Source organism: Globicephala melas, chromosome 19 (assembly GCF_963455315.2).
Source record: "Globicephala melas chromosome 19, mGloMel1.2, whole genome shotgun sequence".
Taxonomy (NCBI): domain Eukaryota; kingdom Metazoa; phylum Chordata; class Mammalia; order Artiodactyla; family Delphinidae; genus Globicephala; species Globicephala melas.
This window is the reverse complement of record NC_083332.1, coordinates 7,104,414-7,124,480: the sequence shown is the minus strand read 5'-3', so window position 1 is coordinate 7,124,480 and position 20,067 is coordinate 7,104,414. Positions and strand designations below refer to the sequence as shown.

Here is a 20,067-nt window from a genome sequence, read left to right as displayed (position 1 = left end):
GGAGGATTCTAACTCAGCCAGGGAAGATCAAAGAAAGCCTGAAGTTTGAAAAGCTTCCCAGGAAAAGCTCACTAAAAGGGATGACTGGGAGGGTCGGGCATGGGTGTAGAGTAAGGAGATGTGCCCTGTGAGGGCAAACAACCAGAGGTACTGGAGTAGACCTGGGTAGGTGTACTGGAGAAGAGGATACTAAATAGGGGAACAGCATAAAAAACTGGTGTGGTCAGGACACTGCTCAGTATGACTAGCCTGAGTGACTGGGAGGAAGAGACCACAAGGGAACATGAAGGGGGACTTCCCTGGCAGTCCAGTGGTTAGTACTCCACACTTCCACTGCAGGGGACATGGGTTTGATCCCTGGTCGGGAGCTAAGATCCCATGTGCCCTGTGGTGGGAAAAAAAAAAAAAACGGAACATGTAGGCCACCAGACAGCACAGAACATTGAGTGCTAGCTGAGAGGCTTGGACTTTCTCCTAGGGGCACTGGGGAGCCAAAGAGGGGCTGTGAACAGGAGTGGGGCAAGGGCAGCTCTGGGCCTTGAGAGAAACTAACAAGGGGAGAGACTAGAGGCCAGGAGGCCAGGGAGAGGATCGGGGGAGAGGACGAGGCCTGAGCTGGCGGAGCGACCTCCATGGGATTCCAGTCCAATGTCCCTCTTCCCTCCCACTCCCCATTTACTCCTAGCCAGACAAAGAACAAAGGCAAAAATCTTTTATTTCAATTTTAGGGAAGCCACCATCCTCTTCCCTCCATGTAGAAGCACAGGGAGACACCCAGTCAAGAAGGCATGGACAGAAGGGGCATCGCCACCATCAATTGCTGAGGAGAGAGAGGAAGGGGAAAGAGGTTCAGGACCTGGGGATCCAGCCCCCAGCCCCCTCCTCCCTCAGACCCAGGATCCAGACCCCCCAGCCCCTCCCCCCTCAGACCCAGGGGTCCAGGTCCCCAGCTCCTCCCCCCTCAGACCCAGGGGTCCAGGTCCCCAAGTGTCCCTGGTTTCCCACAACCCCCAGCCCCCCAGGTACCTTTCTCTTCTGATGGAAGGCTGCCTTGCTCTCATCACAGCTGATTCGCAGGGGGATGTAGGCATCCAGATGGTACAGCTGCTGGGGGCCCCCCATCACCAGGCGATTCTCCCCAATCTCCAGCGACAGTCCCAGAGCGCCTTCCTGGGGATGCAGTGGAATCAGCCCACCCTTCCCTTCCCAGCAACAGGACAATAAGAACACAGACCAGTGAAAGAACTCTCGCGTGTCGGGATACCATATTTAAAGAGTCTCACCTCCCAAGAAAAAAGTGGGACACAGTAATTACAGGTTTATGACTGAGCACTTACGATGCACTGGGCATCCTCAGGACAGCACCGGAAGTGGGCCTGAGGCCTCCATGGGACGGAGGAGGCAACCTGCTCCGAGTGCAGCACTGGTCAGGCTCACACAGGTCTGACAACGAGCCCGCATCACTCCCCCTCCAAGACCCCGACCCTTCCAGACCTCATTCTCCTACTCTGGTGGAGGGTGCACTCACCAGTTTGGGGAGGTCAATTTCGGCCAAGAGGAGGTCAGGGGCCTCCAGCCAGAGGTTCAGGTGAGGCTTCTCAGGGCTGGGGAGGAACCAGACGCAGAACTCAGAAGAGCCGCCAGGTCTTTACCAGGGCCGCTCCCTCTCTTTCTCCCTCCCAGCCCTGCAGCCTCAGGACACCTTCCCAGAGGGAGTTCTGCTTCTCCTCCCTCTGGGTTCCCAGAGCCCCAGGACACCAACACCTACAGGATGGCGGGAGAGATTCCAAAGAATGTCGGGGAGACAGGAGATAGGGAGCCCACTGAATGCCCACCCTTTCTCAGGTCTCGGGGAGTCGGGCATGTACAGGTTCCCCAGCTCCTGGATCCGAGGACGCTGCTGGGAGCGGATATTCTGCTGGGAGATAGAGCCCAGGAAAGATCTGTTCTTCAATATGCGCCACTCTGAGGGGAAGGAACACAGGATCAAAGGTCACATGGCTCAGGGTGTCCTTTGCTCCCTCCCCTAGAGGAAGAAGGGGGTCTTGCACTGCGAGAGCCTCATTGGAGAGGCTCCGCCCTCTGCCGAGGATACCAGGGATCTGACCACACCCCCAAGCTTGACTTTAGGAGGCGTGCCTGCCTTAGCCCCGCCCCTCGAGGCTCTCAAGACCCCTGCCTGCTCCCTCTCCCCCTTCCCAAGACTCACACATCCCTCTCCCTGAACTCCACAGCCCAGGGGCTAATATAATCCCTGCCCACACGAGTCCCACTTCTCCCAGGGGCCGCCCCCAAGCTCCTCCAGGTTTGGCTCCTCCCTGTGGCCCAGGCCCCGCCCCTCACCTGGATTTAGTGGCAGGCTGTATTTGTCCTCAAGGCCCTCCCTGGCAATGGTGATCACGAGCTCCTGCAAGAAATCGCTGTTCTAGGAGTGAAAGAGGGAGAAGAGATGTGGGAGGGCTGGGTGATGGAGGGAGAGGCCCCGGCCCAGGCCTCCCCTGCAGCCCCGCCCCCAACCTGCATCCTCCGGTAGAAGTCGCTGTTGACGGCTACGTCGTAGGCGGTACAACCCTGGCCTTCTGCCGGGAGAGAAAGGGGGTGAGACCCCAGCCCTCGGTGGGCACCCCACGGCCCAGGCACAGCCAAGGAAAACACAATCAAGAATAGCAGCCACAGACCCAGAGACATTAGGAAGTCAAGACACGCGGCTGCCAGTCTGGATTCACACCAGCCTCGTCTCCCAGCTGCAGTCTCTTCCCCTCTGGTCCTTCCCCACCATGTCCCAGAGCTGACCCTGACCCTCCCCAGTTCATAGTCCTCCCAAGGCCCCCCAGCACCCGCAGGGGGAGGACTGAGTCCTTCAGCCTGGCACTGGAGGCCCTGTGTGGTCTGCCCCTCCCACCTGGAGAGAGTTCACTTCTCCAGCAACCTCATCCCTTTAAATTTCTTCCAATCACTCTTGATTACTGATCAATTCAATTCAATCATTTCTCTCCAGCCTCTGGACCCCTCTGTCCTCTCTGCCTAGAACCCTCTTTTCTGTCTTGGCCTGATGAACTGCTCTGGTTCCTTGAAATCTTATATCCGACGTCTCGTGCTCCAGGAGGCCTTCCCTGATCCCTCAGTGGGAGTGAAGAGGCCCCCCCACCCCACCCCGAGCACAGCACAGAGTCACACCACATTGAAATCACATCTGCCTCCTTCATCCTCACCCATGACTGAGAGTTTCTCAAGGGCAGGTTCTGGGTTTTGATAAGTCCCTACTCCCCAGGGCACTGGCCAAAGCTTCATCCCAGGAGGCTTCAGGGGACATATGTGAATTGAAAACACAAGGATGCAGAGACAGAAACTCCACAGAGACAGAGGTGAGACAAGGCAGAGAGACAGAGGAGAGAGTGGAGGAGAAAACAGGGATGGGTTAGGGCTGGCCGAGGACTACAGCCAGGAGATCAGTTAATGAGCACCTGCCCAGCCCTCCCTTGCCCTGGGGTGGGGCAGGGAGAAGTGCCAGCCTGGCCAGGTGAGCAGAACCAGGACTGTCCGGTGAGAGTTCTGGATGCCCAGGAGGCTAGGGATATGCCATGGGGAAAAGGATCAGTACAGGGGTGCCAGGTTTCTAGGTCCCGAGGGAGGAGGGTCCTGGGCCCTGGATTCTAGGGAAGAAAGGACCGAGGGGGCTAGATTCCTGGGTCCTCTCAAGGCACTGACTTGCATCCAGTTCGGCATGCGGCTCTCCCAGACTCATGGGGATGCGAAACCCGGCTTGGTCCTCCTCCAGCATTTGAAGCAGCTCATCCTCGGTCAAGTCAGCGGGAGGAGGGATGGAGGGAGAGTGACAAATGTTGATGAAAACTTTCCCTTCAGATGAGTTGGTCTTTATGCAGAAACCTGATGGGAATGGGTTTGTCGTTGACCATCTGTCTCTGCATGGGTCTCAGTGTCCATCCTTCTTTTGATTTGTCCCCCTCCTAGAGTATTAGTCCTCCACTTTCTGGGTCTGTTCCCCTTCCTGCCCCTGGGATTTCTGACTCTCTGTCTTTGAGTCCTGTCCACCTAGTCACCCCATATCTCTTTTTTTTTTAAATTTTTATTGTAGTATAGTTGATTTACAATGTTGTTACTTTCTGCTGAACAGCAAAGTGAGTCAGTTATACATCTATATAACTCTTTGTTAGATTATTTTCCCATATAGGTCATTAGAGTATTGAGTAGAGTTCCCTGTGCTATACAGTAGGTCCTTATTAGTTATCTATTTTATATACATTAGTGTGTATATGTCAATCCTAATCTTCCAATTTATCCCTCCCCCTTACCCCTCCTCTCTCTGGATCTCAGTCCCTTCCTTGCCCTCTCTGGGTTTCTGTTCACTCCCATCACCCAAGGCCTCTATACACCACTACTGTGTCTCCTTCCTCTCTCCTTTCCCTATGTCCCCTGCCCCCAGTCTGTGACCACCTCTCTCTGGGACTCTATCCCTCTCTCTTTGGGTTTCTGTCTTTCTCACCAGGTTGAGGTTTTATCTGTGTCGATTCTGGTCTGCTTGTCTGGGCTTGCTGGAGCTCCTTGGAGGCCTGTGTGAAAGAAAACAACGTCCAGGCTTGGCGTTTGTGCTGTCAGAACCCCCTCATTTGTTCCTCAAATGTTTAGTGAGCAATTTTTACGTATATGAGCTAGGCAGGGCATCAGACATACTATGTCCCCTTCCTACTTTGAGGAACCCGAAGGACAACCCTGATCCCACTCCCATTTCTTCCAGAGACTAGCGAACAGCTAGCAGTAGTAGTAGTTAAGCAACTACAACTCCCGTAGGCACTGTTTCTCCACCACCACCCCCGCCGCCAGTGTATTCTGGGAACTGTAGTCCCGTTTCTGAGCGCGCAAACACACACACACACACACACACACACAAAATCTCCCAAATCCTCAGGGACCCAGGAGTCCGTTTAGTCCGCACCTGCAGCAGCAGCTCCTCGAAACGCGCCGTCTCAGCGCTCATCGTCTCTGCCTCGTTTACCTCCGGTACCAGCAGCTTCAAGTCGGCCATGGCCCTGGGGAAGAGACCTAGGCGTCCTCAGCAACAACCTTCGGTTGGATCCGAACTCTGAGGCCTGCTCCCGGGCCCTCAACCGACTCCCGACACCCACAATTCTGTACGCAAATCTAAGAATCTGGCCTGAGACTACAGTTTCACTCAGGTCAGATACTGCATCAAATCTCTTGGGAGCCAATGTCTCTAGATGCCCTCTAAGCCCTATGTGCCAAGTGTTTAAATGAGAGCCACTCTTCTGGTCTCTGCGTAGCCAGGAACTTCCGACTACCCCAACGCTCCTTCATCTATCCTGCAACCGCATTCGGTACCAATCACAGAACAATCTAGTCTAAATCTGAAGCCGCGCCCTTCACCTCAACCAATCAAAACTAATCCAGAAAGCCACTAAACGCCACACTTCCGATATGGATTAAAGCCACACTTCCGCTCCTTCCCTACAGCCACATCTGGCCAGGTTACTGGGCAAAGCTGGCACACTTTTAAAACCTTAACTTCAGTGTCCATCCTAAAGGACTCCCTTCTGATCTCTGAACAATCACCTCGTCCCCAGAGGTAGACTAGATTCTCGAGTAAAGATATTTCGGGCTAAAAGCTGCACTTTCGGTCTCCAATATGAACAGGGTGGTGGGAAGACGCCAATACGGCCACTCTTCTAAATCTGGAGGCCTCGTACCTATTTGAAGGCATCCATATTTTCGTTCCCCACTCCCCCAGCTTTGAGGAATGCGCATGCTCCAAACTACACTTCCCGGCGCAGACCTATAAGCGGAGTCACCGGGTCCTAAGGCGGGATTACGCTCTATCTCCTGTAGCCCCGCCCTTTGGCCTGGAGGGGGCGGTGCCGCCCTTCAGACCTCGAAGTTCTCTTGGGGAGAGAGTCCCGCAGTCCGTGGAAAGCGGCCTGGGAGCGTGATGGCTGCGACGCGCACAGGATCCCGCGCCTGCGAGATCTTCACCACGCTGGAATACGGACCGGTGCCGGAGAGCCACGCATGCGCATTGGTGAGGGCTTGCCCGGCCGGCGCTGCCCATCCCCCTTCCTAGACCTCCGGGCCCCGTTTTGAGCGCGGACTCCCGTGATCCACCGCGGCAGCTCAGCAGCTCCGCCCCTCTCAGCTCCCGTGATTCCCGCCGCTCCTTAGGATCCACCCCGGAGGACGTTCCCTTGAGCCCTTACGGTTGCTGCCTGTTAGCTCTTTAGTCTGTTCTCGCGAGCCCTAGTGGCTGTCGTGTTCCACGGTCCAAAACTCAGGGTGGTGCTTCTCCTATTCTGCAGAATCCCCCGAGGGGCTTCTGTGATTCTTCAGGGCCGCCTCAGAGCTTCCTGTGATCCCCTGGGACTCAGAATTCCTGTGGGCGTAGACTTCCCGTGATTCCTCAGAATATCCTATGGCCCCCGGGGTCCCTCGGAATTCCTGGGGGGGGCTCCCTTGGTCGTCCGGAGACCTCCGCGGAGCCCCCGTGAGTCGTCAGGGTCACGTCAATACTTGTGGGGTTCCTGTAATCTCGGGAACCCTCGGAATCCCAGAATACATCAGAACTTCCTGTAATTACCTTCAACCCCGCAGAATAACCCCGTGGGGCTCCCGTGATCCCTCCGTGTACTTCAGAACTTCCCTAAGGCTCCCGTAATCCCTCAGGGTCCCCCAGAACGATCTTGGGGTTCCCATGTATAACTTCGGTGCCTCGGATTTTGTGTAGTTACCCAGCCCCCTCAGAATTCCCCCATGGAGCCATCCTGATCTCACAGGGCCCTCTAGCACCTAGGTGTGAGAAGTTTGGGCTTCTCTGGAGGGAAAGAGGAGGTTAGAACAGTGGTCCACGTGGAAGAAGATGAGACCAGAGCCTGGTGCGGACTGTAGAGATGGAGAAGAGATGAGGCACAGATGCAGGAGGAACAGTGTTTGGGGTATTGAGAGGACAAGGACAATGCCTCGGGTCTGGGTTTGGCTGTCTCTGTCCTCCCCCCCACCCCATGGTGAACCCAAGAGGAGTAGGGTGGCAGAAAGTTTGGGAAAGACTATGGGCTTGGTTATCACATGGTGATGATGAGAGGGAAAGCCTTGGGCCATGTGCAGGAGTCAAATACTACTTGTGCCTGAGCCTCAGGCCTAGAGACAGGGTCCTCACAGTAGGAAGATAATTGAATGGTGGGAATGATGAGATTATCTAGAACTATAGTGTAGACTCAGATAAGAGGATCTGGGATGGAGTATAGAGAATTCCCATACTTGGAGGTTGGTTAGAGATGGACTATTCTGAAATAGCAATAATGTGATAATAGCTTATATTTATTGGGTGCTTTCTATGTGCCAGCCTCTGTGTTCAGCATGATCTCATTTAATCCCCAAAACAGTAATTGTCATTACTTTAGTGATAGCAGACAGAAGCTTAAAGAGGTAAGTAATTTGCCAACAGTCAACACATCTTAAAAAATGTGAAAATGAGATTTGAACCTGAACCCTGGGATTCCAGAGCCCATGCCCCCCATCCCCCCACCCCACCCCCCAGCTCAGTCTTACAATCTGTGGGCCAGACTCAACCAACAAACATGTTTTCTTTGGCCTGAACTTTATTTTTTTAAATGTGAATTCATGGACAAGTAATTTCATGTAAACATCCGGGATTCCAGCTTCTCTTGAAAATAAAAATCCAAAGTTTGGCAACCTTTGGCTCACATACCCTGACAAAGATTATCTGGCTCCAATAGCTAACTGTCTTTTTAGACAAGTCATGAGTTCCTAGTCTCCACCAGGGCCCTCTTCTCACACCAGCGTGGCCTGCCAGGACCCTGTGGAACATTCTTTCTGGGTTCTATTTTTCTTTGGGGGGGGAAATTTTGCAAAGTCACACAGAGTACTTAAATTATGAACTCCCATTTATCCATCATCACTCAATGTCAACAATCATCAACATTTCTTCCAATGTTGTATCTCTTTGTTCTCTCTTTTTTTTCCTGGAGTGATTTAAAACCCAGATGTCATGTTATTTTCCCATAAGTATTTGAATCTTCATTTCTAACAGGTAAGGACTCATTTTGTAACATAACCACCAGGCTGTTTTAACATTAACAGTCATTCTTTAGTATTATCTAGTGCCCAGCCCATGTTCATATATGCCCGACTGTTTCAAAAATGTGTCTTTCCGTCGGGGGGGCATCTTTGAATTTGAAACTTACGAATTTTTACTTTACTTAAAAATTTGGGGGGCTTCCCTGGTGATCCAGTGGTTAAGAATCCACCTGCCAACGCAGGGGACGCGAGTTCAACCCTGGTCGGGGAACTAGGATGCCACATGCCACGGGGCAACTGCACTCGTGTGCCACAACTAGAGAGAAGCCCACAGCGAAGAAGCCCACACGCCCCAGTGAAGACCCAGCACAGCCAAAAAAAAAAAATTTTTTTTTACTTTAAAGAAAAATGAGGAGGCCCAGTTGGTAGGGTAAGAGAAAAATCAGGAGACTAAGGCATCAGGGATGCTAAGAGAAAACAGTTTGGGGAATTCCCTGGCGGTCCAGTGGTTAGGACTCCTCGCTTTCACTGCAGGGGGCCCGGGTTCAATCCCTGATCGGGGAACTAAGATCCCGCAAGCCAGCGGCCAAAAACAACAACAACAAAAGCCAGTGTGCAGAAGGAAAAAGTGGAAAAGATGTCTTGGATTTAGAAAGGATTTAGGGAAGACAGGGAGAGAAAGAAACAGGAAACAGACAGGGAGAATGAAATGCAATAAAATGAATAGGAAGTCTTAAGTGCTGTTCTGAGCCTATGACACATATGGATCCATTTAATTCTCATCACTGTCATGTGAAATAGGGAGAGACTGTGATTATCTCCATCTTCCAGATGGGTTAGCCAAGACCAGGGTATTTTAAGACCCAGGCTAAGACTGCACAACAAGGAAGTTTCAGAGCCACGATTCAAACCCAGGCCATGTGGCCCCAGGCTCCAGGGACTCCCTACCTTGGGCTCAGTTAGGCACTTCACAGCCAAATAAACTTCACCTGGCAAGGCAGCAGCAGGCCTGTGTCTTCAGTGGGGGGGCGGGGGGGTGTCACATCCTTCCCGAGTGATGACAGCTGAGATGGGAGGGAACGCCATCTCATGTGGGAAGGTATGGGAGTCCCCTGGCTTAAAAGCCCCACCTCCCAAAGAGCACGTGATACAGTCTCATGGGCATTGCAAGGGTCCTGGCAAGGAACATGCCCATCACAAGAATGCAGAGCACTCCAGGAAGCCCCAAATTTCTGGCTTCCCACTGGATATTTAGGATATATTCCCAGTTTTCCCAGTCCAGGTGCAGTGGACCAGTCGGGGGTCAGTATTGTCTGGAAATATAACTGAATTGTATCAGATTTCCAGGGAAATAGAAAGTCATTTCTATTCAAGAAGGTCATTTCTCCATGGAGAACAAGTTTTATTAATCCTTTGTTCACATTCTCCATATGTAAAAGTCAATAGGATGTCCCTCATATGTTGCTGGTGAGAATGTAAAATGATGCAGCTGCTGTGGAAAACAGTTTAGTGGTTCCTCCATGAATTACTCCGAGCATTGCTATATGACCCGCAGCTCCACTCTGAGATATATGCCCAAAAGAAGTAAAGACGTTATTCGAAGAAAGACTTGTACGTGAACATTCACAGCAACACTATTCACAATAGCCAAAAGGCAGAAACAACCTAAATGCCCATCAGCTGATGAATGGGTAAAGAAAATGTGGTCTCTCCAGACAATGGAATATCATACAGCCATAAAGAGTAATGAAATTCTGATCCATACTACAGTGCGGATGAATCTCGAAAACACCAAGCTGAGTGACAGAAGCTAGACACAGAAAGTCACGTATTGTAGGATTCCATTTATATATGAAATGTCTAGAATAGGCCAGTCCATAGAGACAGAGAACAGATTAGTGGTTGCCAGGACTTGGGGGCAGGGGAGAAGGGAGGGTGAGCTCTTAATGGGTATGGAGTTTCCTTTTGGGGCGATGGAAATATTCTGGATTTTTTTCTTTTGCCGTGCTGCTCGCCACGTGGGATCTTGGTTCCGTGACCAGGGATCGAACCTGGGCCTCCAGCAGGGGAAGCGTGGAGTCCTAACCACTGGACCGCCAGGGAATTCCCTATGTTCTGAAAGTAGATAGTGGAGATGGTTGCACAACGTTGTGAATGTATTGTTAGAAAATGCCCTGAATTTACACTTTAAAATGGTGAATTTCATGTTATGTATTTTTTATGTTTATGTGTATTTTCCTCCTACACGGGAAAATAACTGATGGGGCAAAGGGGGCGGGTATTCTCTTCCCAGAGGACTCTGGGTAGGGATAGAGCTCCTCCAGCTGCCTCTCAGACCCCTTTCCGAACTCTCTCCACCTCCCCCAGGCCTGGCTGGACACCCAGGACCGGCACTTGGGTCACTATGTTAACGGACGGTGGTTAAAGCCTGAACACAGGAGTTCAGTGCCTTGCCAGGATCCCATCACAGGTATGCGGTGTCCCCCAGTCATGGGAAAGAGGTGTCTATGGCCCAGGTGTACCCACCAACAATATACCATTCTCTCTGCTCAGGGCCCTGAGAGCAGGGAGCAGCTGGTGGGAGAAGGCTGAGATTTCTGGCTCCTCCTGATAACAGTCCTCCTAATTATGGTTCCAGGTCCCTGTGAACACTTTTTTTTTTTTTTTTTTTTTTGCGGTACGCGGGCCTCTCACTGCTGTGGCTTCTCCCGTTGCGGAGTGCAGGCTCCGGATGCACAGGCTCAGCGGCCATGGCTCACGGGCCCAGCCGCTCCGCGGCATGTGGGATCCTCCCAGACCGGGGCACGAACCTGCGTCCCCTGCATTGGCAGGCAGACCCTCAACCACTGCGCCACCAGGGAAGCCCACTGTGAACACTTTTGAAGTCACTGTCTCCTAAAATCCCTTCCTTGCCTGTGGGAGGCAGTCAGAGCAAAGACCTATATGGATTTATCCGCATTTGTCAGATGATAAAACTGAGAACCTGTGTGGGGTAGGGGGACCAACTTTACTGCCTTGGGGTGCTCCTGGGCTCCAAAAATGTCAGCCCCCCCCAGTTCTGACACGGGTTCCCCCCACCTGCCAACTGGGTTCCCCCCATTCATCTCCCCAGGAGAGAACTTGGCCAGTTGCCTCCAAGCACAGACGGAGGATGTGGCAGGAGCCGTGGAGGCTGCCAGGACCTCGTTGGAGAACTGGAGCACACAGCCTGGAGCCTTTCGGGCCCAGCATCTGACCAGGTGATGCACTTGAGGTTTGGACCCCAGGAGATGGAGAAGGATTTGAGAACAAAGACTCTATATTTCCCAATATCCCACTGAATTCACTGGCTGCTAAGATTCATATACCCAGCATGCCTTTGAGCCTTTAGCAGCTAAAACATCCATTTCTTACTGTTCGCTGGGACTAGAAATGACAAAGCCTGTTTCCCAGCATACCCTTGGGACTCATCCGGGCGCCATTTCTCAACAGCTCACTGGGCCTGGTGAAGCTCCTGAAACTGTTTTCCAGCACATTCTTGGGCAAGTTAGAGACAGGGATTCCATTTCCCAAAGAACGATTGAACTTAAAGGCTAAGCTTTCATTTCCTAGCACATTTGGGGGTTACAGGTGGCCAAGATCTTTACACAGCACCCTGAGGTTTTGAGTGTTTACCAGACTACATTTCCCATACATCTTTGGTGCCCTCCACCACTGGTAAATAGTGCTGATGCCCCAGGGGTTCCTGGGGATTGTACTTCAGGTATACACAGGGCGTGTTCCAGGACTCTATCAGGCCAAGGGGCAGTGGGAAATGACCATCCCAGGACTTCCCTGGCGGTCCAGTGGCTAGGACTCTGCGCTTCCACTGCATGGGGCACAGGTTCGATCCCTGGTCGGGGAACTAAAATCCCTCAAGCCATGCGGGCGGCCAAGGAAAAGGAAAAAAGAAAAAAATGACCATCCCCCTTGCTTGCTCCACAGGCTGGCCAAGATGATCCAGAAGCACCAGCGGCTGCTGTGGACCCTGGAGTCCCTGGTTACTGGACGGGCCATTCGAGAAGTTCGAGACAGGGATGTCCCTCTGGCCCAGCAGCTGCTCCAGCACCATGCAGTCCAGGCACACACCCAGGAGGAGGCGCTGGCAGGCTGGGAACCCCTGGGTGAGAAGCAAGAGTCCCAGCCCCCAGCCCCCTCCTCCCTCACCATCCAGCAGTGCCTGCACCAGTCTCATTTGTTCTTGCAGGTGTGATTGGTCTCATCTTGCCACCCACATTCTGCTTCCTTGAGATGATGTGGAGGATTTGCCCTGCCCTGGCTGTGGGTAAATGATTGGCTGGGGGTTGGGACTCCGGGGTCTGAGGGAGAAGGGGGCCGGGGGTCTGGACTCCAGGGTCCTTGAGCTGCCTGCCTTCCCCAGGCTGCACGGTGGTGGTCCTCGTGCCCCCAGCCTCTCCGACGCCCCTCCTTGTGGCCCAGCTGGCAGGAGAGCTAGGCCAGTTCCCAGGAATCCTCAATGTGATCAGTGGCCCTGCCTCCCTGGGGCCTGTCCTTGCCTCACAGCCTGGAGTCCAGAAGGTGGCCTTCTGTGGAGCCATCGAGGTATCTTCAGGGGTGGGAGGGTGTCTGGACACAACTGGGGGGCTGGAATGCTCCTCCCCGCTGCTGACCCCTGCATGGGTCCCATAGGATGGTCGTGCCCTACGGCGGGCCCTAGCGGGCCAGGGTCCCGAGCTGGGCCTGGCACTGGGGGCTGAGTCGCTGCTGCTACTGATGGAGACGGCGGATGTGGACTCGGCCGTGGAGGGCGTCGTGGATGCAGCCTGGTCTGACCGCAGCCCGGTGAGACCTGGGGGCTGGGCCTGTCTGTCTCCAGACCCTGGGGCCCCATGACTTCATTCATTTTATTTATTTATTTTTTAAATTAATTTATTTGGCTGTGCTGGGTCTTAGTTGCGGCATGCAGGGTCTTTGTTGCCACGTGTGGGATCTTCGTTGTGGCATGTGGGATCTTTTAGTTATGGCATGTGAACTCTTAGTTGCGGCATGCATGTGGGATCTAGATCCCTGACCAGGGATGGAACCCGGGCGCCATGCATGGGGAGCGCAGAGTCTTAACCACTGGACCACAAGGGAAGTCTCTTCATTTGTTTTACTTTTCAGGTCTTTGTGTCTCCAAACTCCTATCTGTAGACCATCACATGTGAAGGTCCTCATCCTCTCAAGTTTCTGAATCTCCACGTTCCCGGCTCTCCTGGGCTTCCAGGCTCGGGGGCTCTGTGTCTGTTGTTCTTTAGGACTCTTCATTTTTCTGAGTGTCCATGTCCTAGTTTTCTAGCATCTCTCTTCGCTCTGCGTCACCAGCTTTCTGTAACTCCACATCCTCCCTGGGGTTTGGGGCCTCAGGGAGTCTCCTGGTCCTCGGCCACTTCTCCCTGACCCTCCTCTGATCTGTGCACATATGTCCCCCAGGCTTGGCCCTCTGCGGAGATGTGACCCACCCACGTAGGCTCCGAGTTTGCCCACCCTATCCCTCCCTTTTCCTAACAGGGGGGACTCAGACTTCTCATCCAGGAGTCTGTGTGGGATGAGACAATGAGGCGGCTCCAGGCGCGGATGGGGCGGCTTCGCGGTGGCCGAGGGCTAGACGGAGCCGTGGACATGGGGGCCCGGGGAGCTGCTGCACATGACCTGGCCCAGCGCTATGTGCGCGAGGCCCAGAGCCAGGGTGCACAGGTGAGCCTGGGCACAGACTCTGGGGTGCTGGGGGAGGAGGGACCTCAAGATCTGACTCCTAGGTCTGGGGAGGGATGGGTCTGGGGGCCTGGACTCTGGGGTGCGAGCAAGGAGGGCCTGCGGGCTGGACTCCTGGGTCTGAGGGAAGAGGGGTCTGGGGTCCAGACTCCTGGATCCCTGGGGAGGAGAGGATTGGAGTGAATTTGCAGATCTATTTCTCTGTCTCCCTAGGTCTTCCAGGCTGGCAGTATGCCTCCAGACAGCCCATTCTTTCCCCCATCCTTGATCTCTGACCTCCCTCCAGCCTCTCCATGTACTCAGGCAGAGGTAAGCCCCTCAGGGTCTCAGAGACCCTAGGCCATCCACCCATCCTCAGCCGGACATGGGTGGCACAGCACAGAGGCCCCCGGAGTGACCATTTGGACTGGGTTTGGGGGCTGCTGACTGCTGTAGGCTGGACTCCTAGTGGGTGGGGTGTTGGAGGGAGGGGCTGGCCAGGCCGCCTGAGCTCCCTTGTCATCCCTTCCAGGTTCCGTGGCCTCTGGTCGTGGCCTCCCCTTTCCGTACTGCTAAGGAGGCGCTGGCCATGGCCAACTGGACGCCCCGAGGAGGCAGTGCCAGCGTATGGAGCGAGAGACTGGGGCAGGCCCTGGAGCTGGCCTATGGGTCAGTTCACACCCACTGGGCACACAGGGGGCCCTGCTGGGATGGCCCCAGCTTCAGTCTCGATGTCTTCCCCTCTCTCTGGGTCTCTCCCCGCCTCTCTGACTACCCCTCCCCACCTCAAGTTTGTGCATTTCTCTCTGATGTCCCCTCCTCCCCACAGGCTCCAGATGGGCACGGTCTGGATCAATGCCCACGGCCTCAGAGACCCTGCAGTGCCAACAGGTGGCTGCAAGGAGAGTGGGTCTTCCTGGCACGGGGGGCCAGATGTGAGTGCACCCCTCCCTGCCCATCACCACCCCTTCATCCACCTTGTGCCCTTCTCACGTTCTCTCGACTCTATCCCTCTCTCAGGGTCTGTATGAGTATCTGCGGCCCTCAGGGACCCCTACCTGCCTGCCCTACCTGTCGGAGAATCTGAACTATGACACCTTTGGCCTTGCTGTTCCCTCCACCCTACCAGCTGGGCCTGAAACAGGGCTTAGGTGAGCTGTTCTAGGGACCACAACTCTCAGAATTCCTGGAGTGTGGAAGGGGAGAGGGGAAATTGTGGCAGGCTCCTCCATGGACTGGAGGGAGGTTCTTGAGAGCCATCAAGGGGTCCCTGAGTCCTGCTGAGAATTTCATTCTGGGTCTTACGGCTCACCCCCACCCGCCAGGCCTGATGAGAGTCTCAGGTCTGCTAAATGAAGGTCTGTGCTCTCCCAGAGACTCAGGGGGCCAGGAATGTGGGGTCCCGCAGAGGCTCATGGGAGCTCGAGTGGTCCATCCTGTGGGGTGGGGATGGGGTCTGAGCAGTCCCTGCCCCAGCACCCACCCTCACACCTCACCCTACTCCAGCCCAGCACCCCCCTATGGGCTCTTTGTGGGAGGCCGTTTCCAGGCTCCTGGGGCCCGGAGCTCCAGGCCCATCCGGGATTCGCAGGGCAATCTCCATGGCTACGTGGCTGAGGGTGGAGCCAAGGATATCCGAGGTGCCGTGGAGGCTGCTCACCAGGCTGCCCCTGGGTAAGGAACGGAGGTGTCACGTGAGATAGCCCAGGGGTCGTGGGGTGTCAGAGGGGGGAGTCTGAAATCCCAGGACTAGCTGATGCTGATGGGACATGGGGTCTGGACCCCGAGGACTGTGGGCTGTGGAGTCTGAGCTCCCAGGGCTGACGGGATGTGGGTCTGTCCCCTCACTCTCCTCCCAGGGCAGATGGGCTATGGGGCCTGGACCCCCAGAGTAGGAGCTGTGGACAGAGGTGGGGCACCTGGAAAGAGCCAGGATGAGGAAACCAACCCCCAATGTGCCCTGTCCACCCACAGCTGGGTGGGCCAGTCGCCAGGGGCCCGAGCAGCCCTACTATGGGCCCTGGCGGCCGCACTGCAATGCCGAGAGTCCACCCTGGTCTCGAGGCTGGAGAGGCATGGAGTGGAGCTCAAGGTCGCCAAGGCAGAGGTGGAGCTGAGCGTGAGGCGGCTTCGGGCATGGGGGGCCCGCGTCCAGACCCAAGGCTGCACCCTGCAGGTGAGAGGGGTCTGTGGGCGGGCAGACAGGACAGGCAGTCTGGAGTGGCGTCAGAGGAAGGGCTCCGGAATGAGCCAGACTGGGGGTCCCGGCCCCAGTGGCCTCACCTGTCTACACCTTGATTTCATCCTCTGTATAATGGGTATCCAGCCCACCTCATAGAGTAGTGTTTCAAATTGTTGTTAGTGACCTATTACTGGGCCATAAAACCAATTTAGTGGGTCATAGCCCTGCTTTGGTATTTTTGTTCTTGTTTCTTTTTTTAACAAAAGACAACAGGATAGAAAATATAGAGTGCATTGCACTGAGTATTGTTTGGTGTGATTTTTGTTTTGTTTATATATATAATATGCAGCTAAATATAGATATTAGGTTGGTCTGAGACGTATGGTGGGTCCAGTGAAGAAAACGTGAGGATTCAGTGACTCAAGCAATGGCATGGGCACACTCAGGGACAGAGATAATAGAAAGATAATGGAAAGATAGCTAGTCGTTTGACCTGGGCTTCCTCCATAAATGATATACAATTATACAGTGGTACCAACCTTGAGGAGTTGTTATGAAAACTAAGTGAACCGAGCATTTAATATCTGATGTGTAGCCAAGGGCTCAGAAAATGTTTGCTTATGGATGGCCAATAAGCACATGGAAGAATGCTCCGCATCATTAGTCATTGGAGAAATGCAAGCCAAACCACCATGAGGGACCTCCCTAGTGGCGCAGTGGTTAAGAATCCGCCTGCCAATGCAGGGGACACAGGTTCGATCCCTGGTCCAGGAAGATCCCACATGCCGAGGAGCAACTAAGCCCATGCGCCACAACTACTGAGCCCACACTCTAGAGCCCGCAAGCCACAACTACTGAAGCCCATGCACCTCGAGCCCATGCTCTGCAACAAGAGAAGCCACCGCAATGAGAAGCCCGCGCACCACAATGAAGAGTAGCCCCCACTCTCTGCAACTAGAGAAAGCCCGTGCGCAGCAACGAAGACCCAGCACAGCCAAAAATAAATAAATAAATAAATTTAAAATAACACACACACACACAAACCTATAGGCTAGATTTCGAGACCTCTACACATATTAACTCATTCTATCTTAACAGCAAATCTCTGAGGTAGGCACTATTATTATCCTCATTTTAAAGATGGGAAACTGAGGCCCAGAGAGGTTAAGTAACTCACCCAAGGTCACACAGCTGATGTGAACCCAGCATCTGTCTCCAGAGTCTATGCTCTGAAATAACACCTGGTTTTATTATTATGATTGGAGTTGTTATGGAGAAGCAAAGTTGGGGATGAGAGGAGAAAAAGGGTGGGTGATACAGGAGACCAAAGGAGGGCAGTCAGGCTCCCCTGCCCCGCCATTGACCTCCTGCCTGTCCCTGCAGGTAGCAGGGCTGAAAGGCCCCGTGCTTCGGCTGCAGGAACCTCTGGGTGTGCTGGCTATTGTGTGCCCGGAAGAGTGGCCCCTGCTTGCCTTCGTGTCTCTGCTGGCCCCTGCTCTGGCCCACGGCAACACTGTGGTCTTGGTGCCCAGCGGGGCCTGTCCCATCCCTGCCTTGGAGGTCTGCCAGGTACAGTCGCCTGCCTGCCTGCTGCTGCTCCCAGCAGCCTGTGGAGCAGCAGATGGATGAAAGATGCCCCAAGACCTGCAGGAGCTCAGCTCTCACCCCACCCCCTTGGTAACCATGGTAACCTGCATCCTGGCACAAAACCTTCACTCCTCATAGACCCAGTGACGGTTCTCTCCAGACTGTGAGCCTTCACCAGTCATGACCCCAGTCCCATTCCTTCCAGGACCCCCATTGCCACTCCCCATTTGCCCATTCTTCACCCTCCCCGACAGCCCTGGGGGTCTCTGACTCCCTCCCAACCCTGGGTGACCCACTGTCCCATCCCCTAGGATATGGCCACCTTATTGCCAGGGGGCCTGGTGAATGTGGTGACCGGAGACCGGGACCACCTGACCCGCTGCCTGGCCTTGCACCAGGACATCCAGGCCCTGTGGTATTTCGGATCTGCCCAGGTACCTTTTGTTTGCCATCTCCAGTGTCTTAAACTTCACCAACAAACTCTTCCTTTTCTGGGGACATGGCTGCACCCCCTTAGAACACCCATTGCTAAGGGGGAGAAACTCCTTGGCAACCACGTTTTGAGATCCTGCCCCTTTACAGCCCTGGTTGCTAAGGAAGAGGATCTCTTTAGCAGCAAGGGCCTGAGATCCTGCCTAGCCCAAAGACCTAATCTCATTGGACAACCCATTGCTAAGGACCACACCCTAGCAACAGTGTCAGAAGCCTACAGTCCACCCTCTTAAACCTCCTGATGGTAACAGATGGGAACTCCTTGTTAACGATAACTTCGGGCCCCATTCCTTTGAGTGTGGGCTGTTAAAGGGGAAGAAGTTCCATAGCTGTAAAGGTCAACCTTGTTTCCCTCAGCATCTGGAAGGTTTGCTTTCTAGGAGCTGAACATTCTAGCCACAGAGCCTAGGCAAGCCTTCAGGCCCCTCCTCAATAATAGTCCTTGTTGCCAAGGAAGCAGCTGCTTAGCAACCAAGCCAATGGAAATGCTGACCACGCCCCCCCATCTCCCCACGCCAGGGCTCCCAGTTTGTGGAATGGGCCTCAGCAGGAAACCTCAAGCCAGTGTGGGTGAACAGAGGCTGCCCGCGGGCCTGGGATCAGGACGCCGAGGGGGCAGGCCCAGAGCTGGGGCTGCGGGCAGCACGGACCAAGGCCCTGTGGCTGCCCATGGGGGACTGATTGCCCAAGTGCCACCCACTCCATCCTGGACAGAGGACAGATGGACCCCAACCGATGCCAGACGTCTGGAACTTTCCTCTTATTATGGTTCCAATAAACTCTGACCAATCTTGGCTGTGCCTCTGAGGGGAGGAAGGGAGGAAATAGCAACTTCTGGGCTATTGAGGCCACTTCAGTTCTGAGGCTCAGCAGCCGCATGGGCTGGCGCCAGGACAACTCCGTGTCTGTGAAATAGATACAAGGGACTCTAAGAACCTTTGGACAGGGCCGCAGCGACTCTTGTCTCTTCTGGTCTTTTCTATCCAGTGGCTCCTGCTCCCTGGTTTTCTCTGCCTCTGCATTGCCTCAGGATCTGTGGTGTGCTGGTGAAAATAAAATACAGTAGCTCTCTGGAATAAAATAAAATCCATGGTTAAGTAACTTTAGCCAGTTCCATGGTGCTCCTACCACCGTGTCCCTTTCAAGCTCCAGATGATTGAACAACCGGCTGAAAATTCCTGAATTTTTAACAGTTCCCACGAGCCACCCCAGCATACCACTGTTTGAGAATTCTTTTTGATGCAAGAAACCCACACACACTAGCTTAGGATAAAAGGACATTTTCTGGAAAGCTACAGAGATATGGAAAATAGGGCAAGATACACAGCCGGGAACCCCAGGTCCTGAGAACCCGAATGCAAGCAGGAGCTGTATTCAGGTCCCGTCTCAGTGGGTCATGTCATTTCTTGGGTCTTGTATCTGCCTGTCTGCTTCATTCCAGATCCTTCTAGCCATGTGACTTTAGGAAAGCTTCTTCACTCTTTTTTTTTTTAAATTTATTTATTTATTTTATTTTTGGCTGTGTTGGGTCTTTGTTGCTGCATGTGGGCTTTCTCTAGTTGCGGCGAGCAGGGTTACCCTTCGTTGCGGCACGTGGGCTTCCCACTGCAGCGGCTTCTCTTGTTGCGGAGCACGGGCTGTAGGTGCACGGGCTTCAGTAGTTGTGGCTCATGGGACCCAGAGCGCAGGCTCAGTAGTTGTGGCGCACGGACCCAGGTGCTCCGCGGCATGTGGGATCTTCCCGGACCAAGGCTTGAACCTGTGTCCCCTGCATTGGCAGGTGGATTCTTAACCACTGCGCCACTAGGGAAGTCCTTCACCACTCTTAAGCCTCAGTTTCCTCATCTATAAATTGGGGCTAATAATTCCAACCTCACTGGGTAGATTCTGTGATGGTTACACAAAACATGCTGTTAATTAGAGGTTGATTTTGTCCTGGGGCAAATGAGAGCAGACAACCTCCTGTCAGTATTTGACTAAAGCTGGGCAGAAGAGATAACCTCTCCCAGTATCTGGACGTTTGGACAGGAAAG

The 20,067-nt window shown here is 53.9% G+C and overlaps 2 protein-coding genes across 8 annotated transcripts; one reads left to right on the top strand and one right to left on the bottom strand.

Moving 5' to 3' along the window:
* Nucleotides 1-698: 698 nt before the first annotated feature.
* On the bottom strand, nt 699-6,344 carry PIH1D1 (PIH1 domain containing 1). 6 transcript variants are annotated; one of them, XM_060289071.2, is made up of 10 exons: nt 6,228-6,344; nt 4,955-5,048; nt 4,505-4,571; nt 3,709-3,888; nt 2,518-2,579; nt 2,344-2,425; nt 1,836-1,965; nt 1,529-1,604; nt 1,027-1,170; nt 699-820 (listed from the first exon to the last, which is right to left on the bottom strand). In XM_060289071.2, exons 2-10 carry the CDS (start codon nt 5,042-5,044, stop codon nt 779-781), a joined length of 873 nt encoding a protein of 290 aa, XP_060145054.1. In that variant the 5' UTR covers nt 5,045-5,048; nt 6,228-6,344; the 3' UTR covers nt 699-778. The 6 variants fall into 6 exon arrangements, with proteins under 6 accessions (XP_060145054.1, XP_030729404.1, XP_030729405.1 ...); XM_030873544.2 differs by lacking the exon at nt 6,228-6,344 and adding an exon at nt 5,905-6,036; XM_030873545.3 differs by lacking the exon at nt 6,228-6,344 and adding an exon at nt 5,810-5,881.
* ALDH16A1 (aldehyde dehydrogenase 16 family member A1) lies at nt 5,809-19,446 on the top strand. Of its 2 annotated transcripts, XM_030873539.3 has the most exons (17): nt 5,809-6,052; nt 10,429-10,531; nt 11,174-11,300; nt 12,025-12,203; nt 12,287-12,364; nt 12,461-12,642; nt 12,730-12,882; nt 13,591-13,776; nt 14,008-14,103; nt 14,306-14,442; nt 14,603-14,708; nt 14,794-14,924; nt 15,280-15,447; nt 15,748-15,949; nt 17,339-17,524; nt 17,854-17,976; nt 18,554-19,443. In XM_030873539.3, exons 1-17 carry the CDS (start codon nt 5,963-5,965, stop codon nt 18,713-18,715), a joined length of 2,409 nt encoding a protein of 802 aa, XP_030729399.2. In that variant the 5' UTR covers nt 5,809-5,962; the 3' UTR covers nt 18,716-19,443. The 2 variants fall into 2 exon arrangements, with proteins under 2 accessions (XP_030729399.2, XP_060145052.1); XM_060289069.2 differs by lacking the exon at nt 10,429-10,531 and having other exon boundaries at nt 5,904-6,052; nt 18,554-19,446.
* Nucleotides 19,447-20,067: the final 621 nt, after the last annotated feature.